The following is a 16,106-nucleotide window of genomic DNA, read 5'->3' as shown; positions in this document are numbered from 1 at the left end:
AGTGCAGGGGGGAGATTGTCACTGAGGAGAGGCGAGTGCTGGGGGGGGGGGGAGACTGTCACCATGGAGGGGTGAGTGCTGAAGGGAGACTGTGACCGTGGAGAGGCTGAGTGTGGGCGGACTTGGGGGGGGGGGGGGTTTGTTTGGCACTCCTCCCCTCCCCCAAAATTTTAGCAACAGCCACCATTGACTTTAAGGATTTAACCTATAAGTGGTCCCAAGTCTGCAAACAACCACCCCCGTCTCAGACGGCGGCACCACAACCCCCCCAGTGCTGTCGGTCGGGTCAGCCACAGGGGCAGTTGGTCGGTCAGTCATCCAGCCCTGCACTTACCCCATCTAGATTGAGGGTGGCAGTGCTCCTACAGCGGTGACACCCATCGCGTCTCCTCCTCTGCATCATGGCAGCTTACGATATGCATCTCCTCCCTCATTCTCCCAGGCGTCCAATAGAATCACCTGTCCTTTCAGACCATCGAGTGAACCACTTCCTGATTGGCAGAGAGGAGAACAGTGTGACAATAGTGAATATTGATTCCCTAATGTCACATAACTGGGTGGAGTCAGGGGCACAGAGCCACCCTTTTTTGAAGCCTATTAGAGCCTCAGGCTCTAACCATGTGCTTAAAAAAAAACACTGTAATCCATGTGTCCGGTGCCCCTCATGTAGATTAAGGGCATGGATAGGGGGGGCGGTGCCTGTGTACCCCTAATAGACGGGGCGCCACTGTTGTATGAACAGACTTGGTCTAAGGAGGTTTGTCAATTTATAAAGCTGCATTTGAAACAGAACCTCTGATGCATTCCAGTGAGAACGCACCCCAACCCATTGCATCTTCTGGGATTTCAAGCACCCAGCAATCCCCGAAGGCCATGGTGAGCCTCAGCTCTATTTTTAAAATGCCTTTGAAGGTGTATGTGTGTGGGGGGGCTTTCAGTAGAGTGGACCTTCCATTTTTAGTGACAGTAAAGGTTTGGATTAAAAAAATAAATAAAAACATGATACTTACCTGCTCTGTATAATGGTTTTGCACAGGGCAGTCCCAATCCCCCTCTTCTAGGTTCCCCCGCCAGTGCTCCTGGCTCCTCCCCCTTGATCAGTGCCCCCCAATAGCAAGCCACTTGCTATGAGGGCACTGGTGCGTGCTCGCTCCAGAGCCCTGCTCTATGTATCCATAAGACACATAGAGCCAAGGCTTTTGCCCTGCCCCCACACTCTCCTCATTGGCTCACTGGCTGTGATTGACAGCAGTAGGAGCCAATACCACCTACTGTCTCAGCTAATGAAGAGTGTGAGTCCCAGGACAGCCGAGTCTCTCATGTACATTACTGGATTGAGATTGGGCTCAGGTGAGTATCGGGGGGGGGGGGGTAAAAAACCTTCAGCCTTTATTTAAACCCAAAGATATCAAGCAAGAGATCACAGTACCCCCCCCCCCCCAAAAAAAAACACACATGAACAAATTCATGCAGACTTGTTAAGTGACTAAGAGGTTCACTTAATAAAAAAATTTGGACAAATATTGTTACAAGTCCGTCTGAAAATTGACATGTCTATTATTTTCATCCATGTTAAAACTATATATAAGGGATTTTTTTTTCTGAAAATACCACAATATATATATACTTTTTTTTTTATAAATAAACTATCTTTGCTATTTTTCTTAGGAGCAATGAGAAACGTTACCCTCTCTTTTAACCTGATCTTTGTTGAGGATCAGGGTATATTCATAGACTCCGCCCAACGTGGCCTCAGTGACGTAATGTGTTCCATAGTCCCTGAAAAGGTCCCGGTATTCGCCGTAGACGTATTCCATAGGCAGCTGCTTCACCCTCTGGAAGAACTCCGAATGCAGCATCACTCCGCGGGACTTCAGCTTGTATTTCGCCACTTCCAAATTTGACCGAGCGCTGATGAATAAGCTTTGCTGAAATAGACAGAAGACTTGCATTACTCTAAAGCATTGTGGGGCCGGGGGGCCAAGTGCAGCCCTTTGCTTGCCTTTATCTGGCCCTTGGGGCACTAGTCCTCCCACTGACAACCAAGAATAGGGCGCTATTTTTAACACTGACAACAATGAAGGGTAAATTATTCCTCCTACTACCAATGATGGGGCACTATTCCTCCCAATGACACCAATGATGGGGCACTATTTCTCCCAATGACACCAATGATGGGGCACTATTCCTCCCACTGACACCAATGATGGGGCACTATTCCTCCCAATGACACCAATGATGGGGCACTATTTCTCCCAATGACACCAATGATGGGGCACTATTCCTCCCACTGACACCAATGATGGGGCACTATTCCTCCCAATGCCAATTAAAAAACCCAACCCTAGAGCACATCTACAAATTACCTGAACCCCAGGCCTGGACCAAATTCAACATAAAAACGATATCACAGATTGTTTGCCACCAATCCCTAAATCAGCTTTCCAAATCGAACTCTGACTTTAATGTGCCGCAGTCCTATTTTTTTCAATACCATCAACTCTCCCATGCCGATCGGTGGTGCGCTTTGTCAGTCTGACACACTACTACATCGATCTCGGTAAAGAGCCTCTGATGGAGGCTCTTTACCACATGATCAGCCGTGCCTAATCCCGGTTGATCACGATGTAAACAGGAAGAGCCGATCATCTGCTCTCCTCACAGGGAGGGCCTGTGCTGATTGTTTATCAGCGCAGCCCCCCTTCGGATGCCCACCCAGGACCACCAGGATGCCGCCAGGACCACCAGGGATTGCCACCACACTGGACCACCAGGTATGCCACCCTAGACCACCAGGGAAATACCAATCAGTGCCCAGGCAGCTGTCAATCAGTGGCCATCCCCAATGCCTCCAGTGCCATCAGTGATGCCTATCAATGTGATCTATCAGTGCTGCATATCACTGCCCATCAGTGCCACGTATCAGTGCCCATCAGTGCCGCCTATCAGTTGCGCCTATCAGTGCCACCCATAAGTACCCATCGGTGTTGCCTATCAATGCCCATCAGTGCCCACCAGTGCCACCCATGAGTGCCAATCAGTGCCGCCTATCAATGCCCATCAGTACTGCATATCAGTGCAACCCATCTGCCATGCCTACCAATGCCCATTCTCAGTGCCCATCAGTGCCACCTCATCAGTGCCGTCTTATCAGTGCCCATCAGTGCCCATCAGTGAAGGATAAAACGTATTAATTTACAAAATTTTTACCAGAAACAAAAGAAAAACTTTATTTTTTTCAAAATTTTAGGTCTTTTTTTTTATTTGTTTTGCAAAAAATAACTAAAGCAGAGGTGATCAAATACTACCAAAAGAAAGCTCTATTTGTGGGAACAAAATGCTAAAAATTCTGTTTGGGTACAGTGTAGCATGACCACACAATTGTCATTTAAACAGCGAAAACGCTGAAAGCTGAAAATTGGCTTGGACAGGAAGGAGGTGTAAGTGCCCGGTACTGAAGCAGTTAAACAGTACTGACTGGCATATTCAAGGCTTTGGGTATCTTTTTACATACTTTTCCATCTTTATAAAGTTCCATTACCTTGTTACGCAGGTCTTCTGACTGTTCTTTTCTACCTCCTCATGGCTCAGTGTCTAGCCTGCTTAGTACATCCATGTGAGAGCTACCAAAATCATTGACGATTTATACACAGACACTCATTGTGATTTAAAAACTTTTCTTATTAAACTGATTGAACAGTACCGACTGGCATATTCAAGGCTTTGGATATCGTTTTATATCCTTTTCCAGCTATCTTTGTAAAGTTTCATCACCTTATTACGCAGGTCTTTTAACGGTTCTTTTCTTCTCCCCATGGCTTAGTATCTAGCCTGCTTAGTGCATCCATGTGAGAGATAACAAACTCGTTGACTATTTATAACCTGTGTGTGCCACCTTCTGTGTCTGCACCAAGGCCAAACATTCCAGGGTATGTAAACTTTTTATCAGGGCCATTTGGGTGAATTCTGTTATCATTATGATTTTAAAAGGATCCAAAAATACAATGTAATAATAAATGGCTTCATGTGATCACTATCCTTAAATAAAAGACAGTTTTTTGTGGCATGATCAGTCATATTTTCAATATTAATGGCAAAATGTCACAGTTTATGCCAGGGTATGCAAACTTTTGAGCTCAACTGTATATACTGTATACACACACACACACACACGTGTGTTTGAGCTTTGGGATGCACACAATTTACGCTCTAACCCCTGACTTCCGTACTTACAGTGTGTGAAAATTTCTTTGTCTTCTCCACAAACTTTTTAAACTTCATATCACTGTAGCTGAATCCGAACTCGAACACATCGGGAATCTTGAAGCCGATGCTGAAGCTTGATTGTTTCGCATGAGCGCTAAAGAAATTTCTTTCGAAATCGGAGTAGGATTCATGGTCGGAGAGTGTGAACTTGTATTCGCCTTTAGCCTGTCGAAGAGAAATATGAATGGGCATGACACAAAGAAAAGAAAGACTTCACCGCTCTGAGCCCCGAGCAGATTCCTCCGGTCCCCTTCCACATTGGGTGCTGGCTGCAGAAGCTCATCCCGCTCGGCACATGTTTCAAGTCACTTTGAACTCATGACCATTTCATGAGTTCAAAAAAACTAAAGACAAAGCCGAACTCCCATAAAGTCCCATGAAGTTTAATCAAACCAATTGGCTTTCAACATAGTAACGCATTTCGCTTCGATTGGGCCTTTTTGTAGAGGTGTGAACTGGCTAATCCGTAGATCACAATTTGGGTGAAACGTGCTGGAGGGGTGTGGCTTAGGGAGGGTTCTATGTTGTGAGAATACTGCTTTAACCAGTTCCCCGACCGGGGCACGCCGATGTACGTCGGCAGAATGGCACGGGCAGGCATATTGGCGTACAGGTACGTCCATTTTTATATGCCGCCCTGCCATCGTGTGCGCGGCGGCACGCTCGTGCACCAGTCGGGACCCCGTGAGTCCGCTCGTGGGTGCCGCGGACTCGATCGCCGCGGGGATACCCGTGATCGTCTCACGGGGAGGCTGAGATGCCGTTGTAAACAGCATCTCCCCGTTCTGCCTAGCAACTAGTGACGCTGATCTCTTCTCCATGTGATTGGAGCAGAGATCAGTGTTTGCTAACACAAAGCCCAGCCCCCCACAATTAGTAACACGCCCCTAGGACACACTTAACCCCTAGACTGCCACCCCCTGGTTAACCCCTTCACTGCCAGTGTCATTTACACAGGAATCAATGCATTTGTATAGCACTGATTGCTGTATAAATGACAATGGTCCCAAAAATGTGTCAAAAATGTCCGATGTGTCCGCCATGATGTCACAGTCACAATAAAAATCGCTGATCGCCGCCATTACTAGTAAAAACTATCCCCTATTTTGTAAACGCTATAACTTTTGCGCAAGCCAATCAATAACCGCTTATTGCGATTTTTTTTTACCAAAAATATGTAGAAGAATACGTATCGGCCTAAACTGAGGGAAACATTTTTTTCTTTTTATATATTTTTGGGGGATATTTATTATAACAAAAAGTAAAAAATAAAATTGACGCTCTATTTTTGTTTATAGCGCAAAAAATAAAAACCGCAGGGGTGATCAAATACCACTAAAAGAAAGCTCTATTTGTGAGAAAAAAAGGATGTAAATTTTGTTTGGGAGCCACGTCGCACAGCCGCGCAATTTTCAGTTAAAGCGACGCAGTGCCGAATCGCAAAAAGTGGTCTGGTCTTAAGCCAGCAAAATGGTCCGGTCTGAAAGTGGTTAATTAAACTTCATGGTGGGACTTTATGGAAGTGCAGCTTTGTATTTTGTTTTGCAATGAACGGTCATGAGATCGAGGTGAACTAAAAACCCAAGTCCAGCCAAATATATATATATATATATATATATATATATATATATATACTTTTTTTTTTTTTGCTGTTTTGGACAGGTGAGGAAAAAGGTAAAATCTCTTTTGGCCTTCTATTGCTGTCTCTTTATAATATTTTTTTCTTGCTTCTTGTCTATTTGATGGGTGTCAGACAGAACAGGAAGTCTGAGGTTTACAGTATATGATAGTGCTGGACCAATAGAAGCGAAGCTTAGTTCTGATGGGTATACAATGGAGCTTGTCTTCCTTCAAAGGAGTTGATACATAATGAAGGTATAGTGTATGGTAGGTGGACCTTGTTCTGGTCCTAGGATGCTACCTCTCTTATTGCAACATGAAGACTATTCAGCAGATGATAAACACTGGTGTGGGTATTGAGGAGCACCTAGTACAAAAGTTGATATCACTCACGGGTCTTTTTAAAATATTTATTCGTTAAGAATGTTAAATAAATCTAATGCATTTTTGAGAAAGGCCTCCCCCTTCCTCAGGGCCTGACCAGGGGATATTATTAGAATCACAATGAGAAGCAATGGGATAATCATGATGAGATGTATTGGCGACCCAAAAGGAGACCTAATGAGATGCAATAGGAGACCCAAAAAGGGACCTAAAGAGATGCAATAGGATAATTATGATGAGAAGCAATAGAATCATGATGAGATGCAATAGGAGACCCAAAAAGGGATCTAATGAGATGCAATAGGAGAATCATGATGAAAAGCAGTAGGAAACCCAAAATTAGACCCGATGAGACGCAATAGGGAGCCCAAAAGGGGACCTAATGAGATGCAATAGGAGAATCATAATGAGAAGCAATAGGAGACCCAAAAGGAGACCTGATGAGATGCAATAGGAGAATAACGTTGAGAAGCAATAGAAGAAACAATGATATGCAATAGGAGATCCAAAAGAAAACCTAATGAGATGTAAGAGGAGAACCGTGATGAGAAGCAATAGGAGACCCAAACGGAGACCCAATGAGACACAATCGGAAACCCAAAAAGGGACCTAATTAGGTGCTATAGGAAAATCATGGAGAGAAGCAATATGAGACCCAAAAGAAGACCTATTGAGATGCAATAGGAGAATCATGATGAGAAGCAATAGGAGACCCAAAAGTTGACCCGATGAGACGCAATAGGAAACCCAAAAGGGGACCTAATGAGATGCAATAGGAGAATCATAATGAGAAGCAATAGGAGACCCAAAAGGAGACCTGATGAGATGCAATATGAGACCCAAAAAGGGACCTAAAGAGATGCATTAGGAGAATTATGATGAGAAGCAATAGAATCATGATGAGATGTATTGGAGACCCAAAAGGAGACCTAATGAGATGCAATAGGAGACCCAAAAAGGATCTAATGAGATGCAATAGGAGAATCATGATGAAAAGCAATAGGAAACCCCAAATTAGACCCGATGAGATGCAATAGGGAACCCAAAAGGGGACTTAATGAGATGCAATAGGAGAATCATAATGAGAAGCAATAGGAGACCCAAAAGGAGACCTAATGAGATGCCATAGGAGAATCACGAAGAGAAGCAATAGAAGAAACAATGATATGCAATAGGAGACCCAAAAGAAAACCTAATGAGATGTAAGAGGAGAATCATGATGAGAAGCAATAGGAGACCCAAAGGGAGACCCAATGAGACACAAACGGAGACCCAAAAAGGGACCTAATTAGGTGCTATAGGAAAATCATGGTGAGAGGCAATAGGAGACCCAAAAGAAGACCTATTGAGATGCAATAGGAGAATCATGATGAGAAGCAATAGGAGACCCCAAATTAGACCCGATGAGACGCAATAGGAAACCCAAAAGGGGACCTAATGAGATGCAATAGGAGAATCATAATGAGACGCAATAGGAGACCCAAAAGGAGACCTGATGAGATGCCATAGGAGAATCACGATGAGAAGCAATAGAAGAAACAATGATATGCAATAGGAGACCCAAAAGAAAACCTAATGAGATGTAAGAGGAGAATCGTGATGAGAAGCAATAGGAGACCCAAACGGAGACCCAATGAGACACAATCGGAGACCCAAAAAGGGACCTAATTAGGTGCTATTGGAAAATCATGGTGAGAAGCAATAGGAGACCCAAAAGAAGACCTATTGAGATGCAATAGGAGAATCATGATGAGAAGCAATAGGAGACCCCAAATTAGACCCGATGAGACGCAATAGGAAACCCAAAAGGGGACCTAATGAGATGCAATAGGAGAATCATAATGAGACGCAATAGGAGACCCAAAAGGAGACCTGATGAGATGCCATAGGAGAATCACGATGAGAAGCAATAGAAGAAACAATGATATGCAATAGGAGACCCAAAAGAAAACCTAATGAGATGTAAGAGGAGAATCATGATGAGAAGCAATAGGAGACCCAAACGGAGACCCAATGAGACACAATCGGAGACCCAAAAAGGGACCTAATTAGGTGCTATTGGAAAATCATGGTGAGAAGCAATAGGAGACCCAAAAGAAGACCTATTGAGATGCAATAGGAGAATCATGATGAGAAGCAATAGGAGACCCCAAATTAGACCCGATGAGACGCAATAGGAAACCCAAAAGGGGACCTAATGAGATGCAATAGGAGAATCATAATGAGACGCAATAGGAGACCCAAAAGGAGACCTGATGAGATGCCATAGGAGAATCACGATGAGAAGCAATAGAAGAAACAATGATATGCAATAGGAGACCCAAAAGAAAACCTAATGAGATGTAAGAGGAGAATCGTGATGAGAAGCAATAGGAGACCCAAACGGAGACCCAATGAGACACAATCGGAGACCCAAAAAGGGACCTAATTAGGTGCTATTGGAAAATCATGGTGAGAAGCAATAGGAGACCCAAAAGAAGACCTATTGAGATGCAATAGGAGACCCAAAAAGGATCTAATGAGATGCAATAGGAGAATCATGATGAAAAGCAATAGGAAACCCCAAATTAGACCCGATGAGATGCAATAGGGAACCCAAAAGGGGACTTAATGAGATGCAATAGGAGAATCATAATGAGAAGCAATAGGAGACCCAAAAGGAGACCTAATGAGATGCCATAGGAGAATCACGATGAGAAGCAATAGAAGAAACAATGATATGCAATAGGAGACCCAAAAGAAAACCTAATGAGATGTAAGAGGAGAATCGTGATGAGAAGCAATAGGAGACCCAAACGGAGACCCAATGAGACACAATCGGAGACCCAAAAAGGGACCTAATTAGGTGCTATAGGAAAATCATGGTGAGAGGCAATAGGAGACCCAAAAGAAGACCTATTGAGATGCAATAGGAGAATCATGATGAGAAGCAATAGGAGACCCCAAATTAGACCCGATGAGACGCAATAGGAAACCCAAAAGGGGACCTAATGAGATGCAATAGGAGAATCATAATGAGACGCAATAGGAAACCCAAAAGGAGACCTGATGAGATGCCATAGGAGAATCACGATGAGAAGCAATAGAAGAAACAATGATATGCAATAGGAGACCCAAAAGAAAACCTAATGAGATGTAAGAGGAGAATCGTGATGAGAAGCAATAGGAGACCCAAACGGAGACCCAATGAGACACAATCGGAGACCCAAAAAGGGACCTAATTAGGTGCTATTGGAAAATCATGGTGAGAAGCAATAGGAGACCCAAAAGAAGACCTATTGAGATGCAATAGGAGAATCATGATGAGAAGCAATAGGAGACCCAAACGTAGACCCGATGAGACGCAATAGGAAACCCAAAAGGGGACCTAATGAGATGCAATAGGAGAATCATAATGAGAAGCAATAGGAGACCCAAAAGGAGACCTGATGAGATGCAATATGAGACCCAAAAAGGGACCTAAAGAGATGCATTAGGAGAATTATGATGAGAAGCAATAGAATCATGATGAGATGTATTGGAGACCCAAAAGGAGACCTAATGAGATGCAATAGGAGACCCAAAAAGGGATCTAATGAGATGCAATAGGAGAATCATGATGAGAAGCAATAGGAGACCCAAAAGTAGACCCGATGAGACGCAATAGGAAACCCAAAAGGGGACCTAATGAGATTGTCACGTACCTTACAGCGGAGTCAGACTGCTGAGGGTGGCCTCTCGCACGGTTCCGGTCACCACGCCCCTGGAGATGGGAACAGGGAGCGTGAGGACACGAAAGGGTGCAGGTGCCTGCAGATGGAAGTAGAAGGCCTTGAAGATGCTGGGTCCTCACGGTAGAAGAGGTGTAGAGTGGTTATGTAGGTAGGCACCGGAAGATCAGCAGGTGTGCAGGGAGCACTACGTGTCTGGAACAGGCAGGATCGGCAACTGGCAGGCAATGCGGTACAATAACAAGAGACAGGTGCGTAATCAGGAACAAGCAAGGGGTCTGGTAACGTGCAAGTAAACGAGGTACCGAATCAGGAGACAAGCCAAAGTGGAAAGTCCAAGCCGGGGTCAGAGGTAGTCCAGGAGATAGGAATCCAAGAGTGGGTATCAGGAACGGGTCACAGGAACAAGATCACAGGAGCAAGGTCACAGGAGCGAGGTCTCAGGAGCAAGGTCACAGGAGCAACGATCAGGTCTTACAGGAACAGCTGAAGACGATCCAGCACTGGTGTCAGGCCAGGACCCTGTTTATATAGGGGGAAGTGAGCCAGGATTGGTGGAAGTGGCCGTCCGTGCGTGAAGACGTATATCCGTTCAGTTTGCGTGGGTGTTTTCGCGTGTTCGGATTGGCATACATCCACGTGTTCGGTTTAGCATACGTCCGTTCGTTCTGGAACTCGTACGCCTCTGACGGAGACACCGCGCATGGCGCCTGGAACGAACGGGAACTGCTGCTATACGGGGACGGGCATACGTACGGTGAGTTCCCTGACAGAGATGCAATAGGAGAATCATAATGAGAAGCAATAGGAGACCCAAAAGGAGACCTGATGAGATGCAATATGAGACCCAAAAAGGGACCTAAAGAGATGCATTAGGAGAATTATGATGAGAAGCAATAGAATCATGATGAGATGTATTGGAGACCCAAAAGGAGACCTAATGAGATGCAATAGGAGACCCAAAAAGGATCTAATGAGATGCAATAGGAGAATCATGATGAAAAGCAATAGGAAACCCCAAATTAGACCCGATGAGATGCAATAGGGAACCCAAAAGGGGACTTAATGAGATGCAATAGGAGAATCATAATGAGAAGCAATAGGAGACCCAAAAGGAGACCTAATGAGATGCCATAGGAGAATCACGATGAGAAGCAATAGAAGAAACAATGATATGCAATAGGAGACCCAAAAGAAAACCTAATGAGATGTAAGAGGAGAATCACGATGAGAAGCAATAGGAGACCCAAACGGAGACCCAATGAGACACAAACGGAGACCCAAAAAGGGACCTAATTAGGTGCTATAGGAAAATCATGGTGAGAAGCAATAGGAGACCCAAAAGAAGACCTATTGAGATGCAATAGGAGAATCATGATAAGAAGCAATAGGAGACCCAAAAGTAGACCCGATGAGACACAATAGGAAACCCAAAAGGGGACCTAATGAGATGCAATAGGAGAATCATAATGAGAAGCAATAGGAGACCCAAAAGGAGACCTGATGAGATGCAATATGAGACCCAAAAAGGGACCTAAAGAGATGCATTAGGAGAATTATGATGAGAAGCAATAGAGTCATGATGAGATGTATTGGAGACCCAAAAGGAGACCTAATGAGATGCAATAGGAGACCCAAAAAGGGATCTAATGAGATGCAATAGGAGAATCATAATGAGAAGCAATAAGAGACTCAAAAGGAGACCTGATGAGATGCAATAGGAGAATCACGATGAGAAGCAATAGAAGAAACAATGATATGCAATAGGAGACCCAAAAGAAAACCTAATGAGATGTAAGAGGAGAATCGTGATGAGAAGCAATAGGAGACCCAAAGGGAGACCCAATGAGACCCAAAAGGAGACCCAGTGAGATGCAATGGAAGACCCAAAAAGGGACCTAATGAGATGCGATGGGAGAATCATGATGAGAAGCAATATGAGAATAGTAATGAGATGTAATAGGAGACCCAAACGGAGACCCAATGAGATGCAATAGCAGAATCTTGATAAGATGCAATAGGAGATGCAAAAGGAGAACCAATGAGATGCAAAAGGAGAATCACGATGAGATGCATTAGGGGACCCAAAAAGAGACCCAATGAGATGCAATTGGAGAATTAAAATGAGATGCAAGAGGAGACCTAATGAGATGCAATAGGAGAATCGTCATGAGATGCAATAGGAGAATCATGATGAGATGCAATAGGAGAATCATGATGAGATGCAATAGGAGACCCAAAAGGAGAACCAATGAGGTGCAATAGAAGAATCATGATGAGAAGCAATATGAGACACCTACCCTGCCTGAAATTCGTAGTGCCATTAAGATTTGAAAGTCTCTTCATCAAGCCTTAATATAGGTCTCCTATTGCATCTCAAAATTATTTTAATTTCAACCACTGTTCAAGCCCTGAAGAAAGGGGGAGACTTTCCTCCGAAAGGCAGTGGTGTATTTGATGCTCCTAACCAGTAAAAAAAAAGACCACTGAGTGATATGAACTTTTGTCCTAGACGCCCCTCAATACAAACCCCAGAAAGAGCAGGAAAGAGTGCTACAGGAAGTCACACAACTCTCCTTGGTTAGGGTGGGAAACGACATAACATAAAAATAAATAAAGATCTATTTAAATCAATGCATTTTAAGATTCCTTCAAATAAAAGGCAGAGGTTCTGACCCTTGCACATTATGTTCAAAACGAAGAAAGGTTTGGGCTTTTTTGAAGTTGTTCCAAATGATGATGATTTTACTACAGTGACATGAACAGTTTATGAGATTCCTATGTATTCAGTTACAAGTGGGAGTCTGTGGCCCGAGCCATCCATTGCTTACTTTAAAAACAGAGGCACTGTAACAGGGAGGTGTCCATTCTATACTGAAAAAACTCTACAAAGGTACATCAAGGTGTTCTCCATGTTTTGAAGGCTCTATTTTCAGTGTTGATTGGAATGTACCTTTAAAGGGTTACTCCAAAAAACAGATGAACAACTGTAGGATGAATTTCACACTTGTTTTGTTTGACTTGTCTCAGGGGCATCCCATTGGTAAGTTCCCAGCTCCACACATTCTTTAAGGCCATCATGAGTGGACCCTTTAAGCCTCGTACACACAATTTGACTTTTTGACAACAAACATGCAAATTAGTTGTTTCAAGGCAACATCTGACCGTGTGTACGCTCCATTGGACAAACTTTTTCGGTTTTCATCGGACAAAAGTTCGTTCTGCAAACAGATAAACTTTTTGGCAACAAAAGTCCGATGGAGCAAAGTCCGATCGTGTGTGCAGAAATCCATCGGACTTTACAAACTGGCATGCTCAGAACCAATGCAACAGATCAGACAACAATACAGAAGTTGACCAAAGGTGATGGTAAAGAGCAGAAAAACCACGTGATTTGGTGAAAGTTGGCTGAAAAAGTCCAATCCTGTGTATGCAATACAAGTTCACAGCCAACGCCCTTTGGATAAAAATCCACGGGAAAGCTTTTTTTAAGTCCGATCGTGTGTACGAGGCTTCAGTCTTTCTGTTAACTTTTTATTATGACCATTACCACTTACCATTTGTAAAGGCCCGTACACACGATCGGACTTTTTGACAACAAAAATGCAAATTAGCTGTTTCAAGGCAACACCCGACCGTGTGTATGCTCCAAACTTTTTTGGTTTTTATAGGAGAAATGTTGGCTGTGCGAACAGACAAACTTTGACAACAAAAGGCCAATGGAGCAAAATCCGATCGTGTGTACAGAAAACCATCGGACTTTACAAACTGGCATGCTCAGAACCAATGCAACAGATCAGACAACAATACAGAAGTTGACCAAAGGTGATGGTAAAGAGCAGAAAAACCACATGATTTGGTGAAAGTTGGCGGAAAAAGTCCAATCGCGTGTATGCTTAACAAGTCCACGGTCAACGCACTTTGTACAGAAATTCATGGGAAAGTTTGTTTAAAGTGCGATCGTGTGTATGAGGCTTAATAGAACTGATTTAAAATGCTACATTGTAACAGAAATTCTGCCATTAACAATGAGTGAGTTATACATTTAATTCAACTCACATCAGTGATGTAACTTTCCACATTAAATGGCTTTCTGAACCGAGTGCCCAGGATGTAATGTGGAGCGCAGCCGCCGCCATAGTAGCGGTGATCCAACACAAGTCCTTCACGCAGATTTGTGAACAGATTCAATCTGAAGAAATTTAAAAAAAACATAATTTGTGAAATTAATACTTTGTGCACCTTGTTCCAATAAATATTGTTCTACCAAATGAAAAAAGCAATCACTAGAAACTATTTCTATAAAGAATAAAACACATATATAAATAAAAGTGTAGTGACACTTGGGGTTCCACTATGACTTATGGAGGTTGGGAATGGAACCCAGAACAATAGCAAACTGACAGTTGGGGTTCCAAAATAATGACACTAAAACTTGGGAGATCTAAACAATGACACACTGATCTTGGGGTTTCATAACAATAACCAATACCAACACAATGAAAAATTGGTTCTTGGGGAACCGAAACACAAATGGTCACAGAACAATGACACACTGACACTTCACACTTGGAGGTCACGGAACAATAACCTACTGGTCCAAGATAATGACACATTGAACCTAAACGTCCCAGAACAATGGCACACAGACACTTGGGGACCTAGAACAATGACACACTGACACTTGGGGACCTAGAACAATGACACACTGACACTTGGGGACCTAGAACAATGACACACTGACACTTGGGGACCTAGAACAATGACCCAACGACACCTTGGTCCCATAACAATGGCAAATTCACACTTGGGAGTCCCAAATAATGACACACTGACACTTGGAGTTCAGAACAATGACTCTGACACTTGAGGTTGCCAAACAATAACATATTGGTGTTTAGGGAACCGAAATACAAATTACCCACTGTCACTTCGGTTTCCCAGAATAGGTACATGCTGATGCATATGATGTCAAATTAATGACATACTGCCAGTTGGAGACCCAGAACAAATATACACTGACACTTGGGGACCCAAAACAATGCCACGCTGACACTTGGGGGTCTAGAACAATGACCCAAATTGATACTTAGGGGTCCCAGAACAATAACACACTGACACTTGGGGGTCTAGAACAATGACCTACATTGACACTTAGGGGTCCCAGAACAATGACACAATGACACATGGGGACGCAGAACAATGACGCACTGAGCTTTGGATGTCCAAAACAAAGACATGGCGAATTCACACTTGGGAGTCCCAGAACAATGACACACTGACACTTGGGGACCCAGAACAATGACACACTGACACTTGGGGATCCAGAACAATGACACACTGACACTTGGGGGTCTAGAACAATGACCCACATTGACACTTGGGGTCCCAGAACAATGACACACTGACACTTGAGGATGAAGAACAATGCCAAGACCATTGGGTGTCCAAAACAATGACACACTGACACTTGGAGACCCAAAACAATGGCAAAATCACACTTGGGGATCTAGAACCATGACACTGACACGTGGGGACCCAGAACAATGACCCACTGACACCTTGGTCCCAGAACAGTGGAAAATTCACACTTGGGAGTCCCAAAATAATGACACACTGACACTTTGGGGTCACAGAACAAGGACATGCTGGTGCATAGGATATCAGAATAGTGACATACTGCCCGTTGGGGACCCAGAACAAAGATACAATGATCCTTGGGGACCCAGAACCATGACACACTGACAAGTGGGAACCCAGAAACATAACACACTGACACTTGGGGAACCAGGACCATGACACACTGATATATGTGGACCCAGAACAATGACACATTGACACTTGGGGACCCAGAGCCATGACACTCACACTTGGGGACCCAGAACAATGGCACACTGATACCTTGGGTCCCAGAACAATGGCAAGCTCACACTTGGGGGTCCCAAAATAATGACACACTGACACTTGGGGGTCCCAGAACAAGGACATGCTGATGCACAGGATGTCAAAATAATGACATACTGTCAGCTGGGGACCCAGAAAAAGATACACTAACACCTAGGAACCCAGAACACTGACACCCTGACATTTGGGAACCCAGAACACTGACACACTGACACTTGGGGA

The 16,106-nt window shown here is 43.9% G+C and overlaps 1 protein-coding gene across 1 annotated transcript in view; it reads right to left on the bottom strand.

Moving 5' to 3' along the window:
- Window positions 1-16,106, bottom strand: part of LOC143926669 (complement component C8 beta chain-like) — a 52,393-nt gene that overhangs the window by 20,741 nt on the left and 15,546 nt on the right. Inside the window, exons 5-7 of the mRNA XM_077450637.1 lie at window positions 14,040-14,172; window positions 4,234-4,431; window positions 1,688-1,928 (exon numbers count right to left, since the gene is read on the bottom strand). Of these exons, the coding sequence (XP_077306763.1) occupies window positions 1,688-1,928; window positions 4,234-4,431; window positions 14,040-14,172 (572 nt within the window). The remainder of the gene's footprint in view (window positions 1-1,687; window positions 1,929-4,233; window positions 4,432-14,039; window positions 14,173-16,106) is intronic.

Source organism: Lithobates pipiens, unplaced genomic scaffold (assembly GCF_037356315.1).
Source record: "Lithobates pipiens isolate NorthernLeopardFrog02 unplaced genomic scaffold, aLitPip1_a1.2 Scaffold_23, whole genome shotgun sequence".
Lineage (NCBI taxonomy): Eukaryota > Metazoa > Chordata > Amphibia > Anura > Ranidae > Lithobates > Lithobates pipiens.
This window is presented reverse-complemented; position numbering and strand designations above follow the sequence as displayed.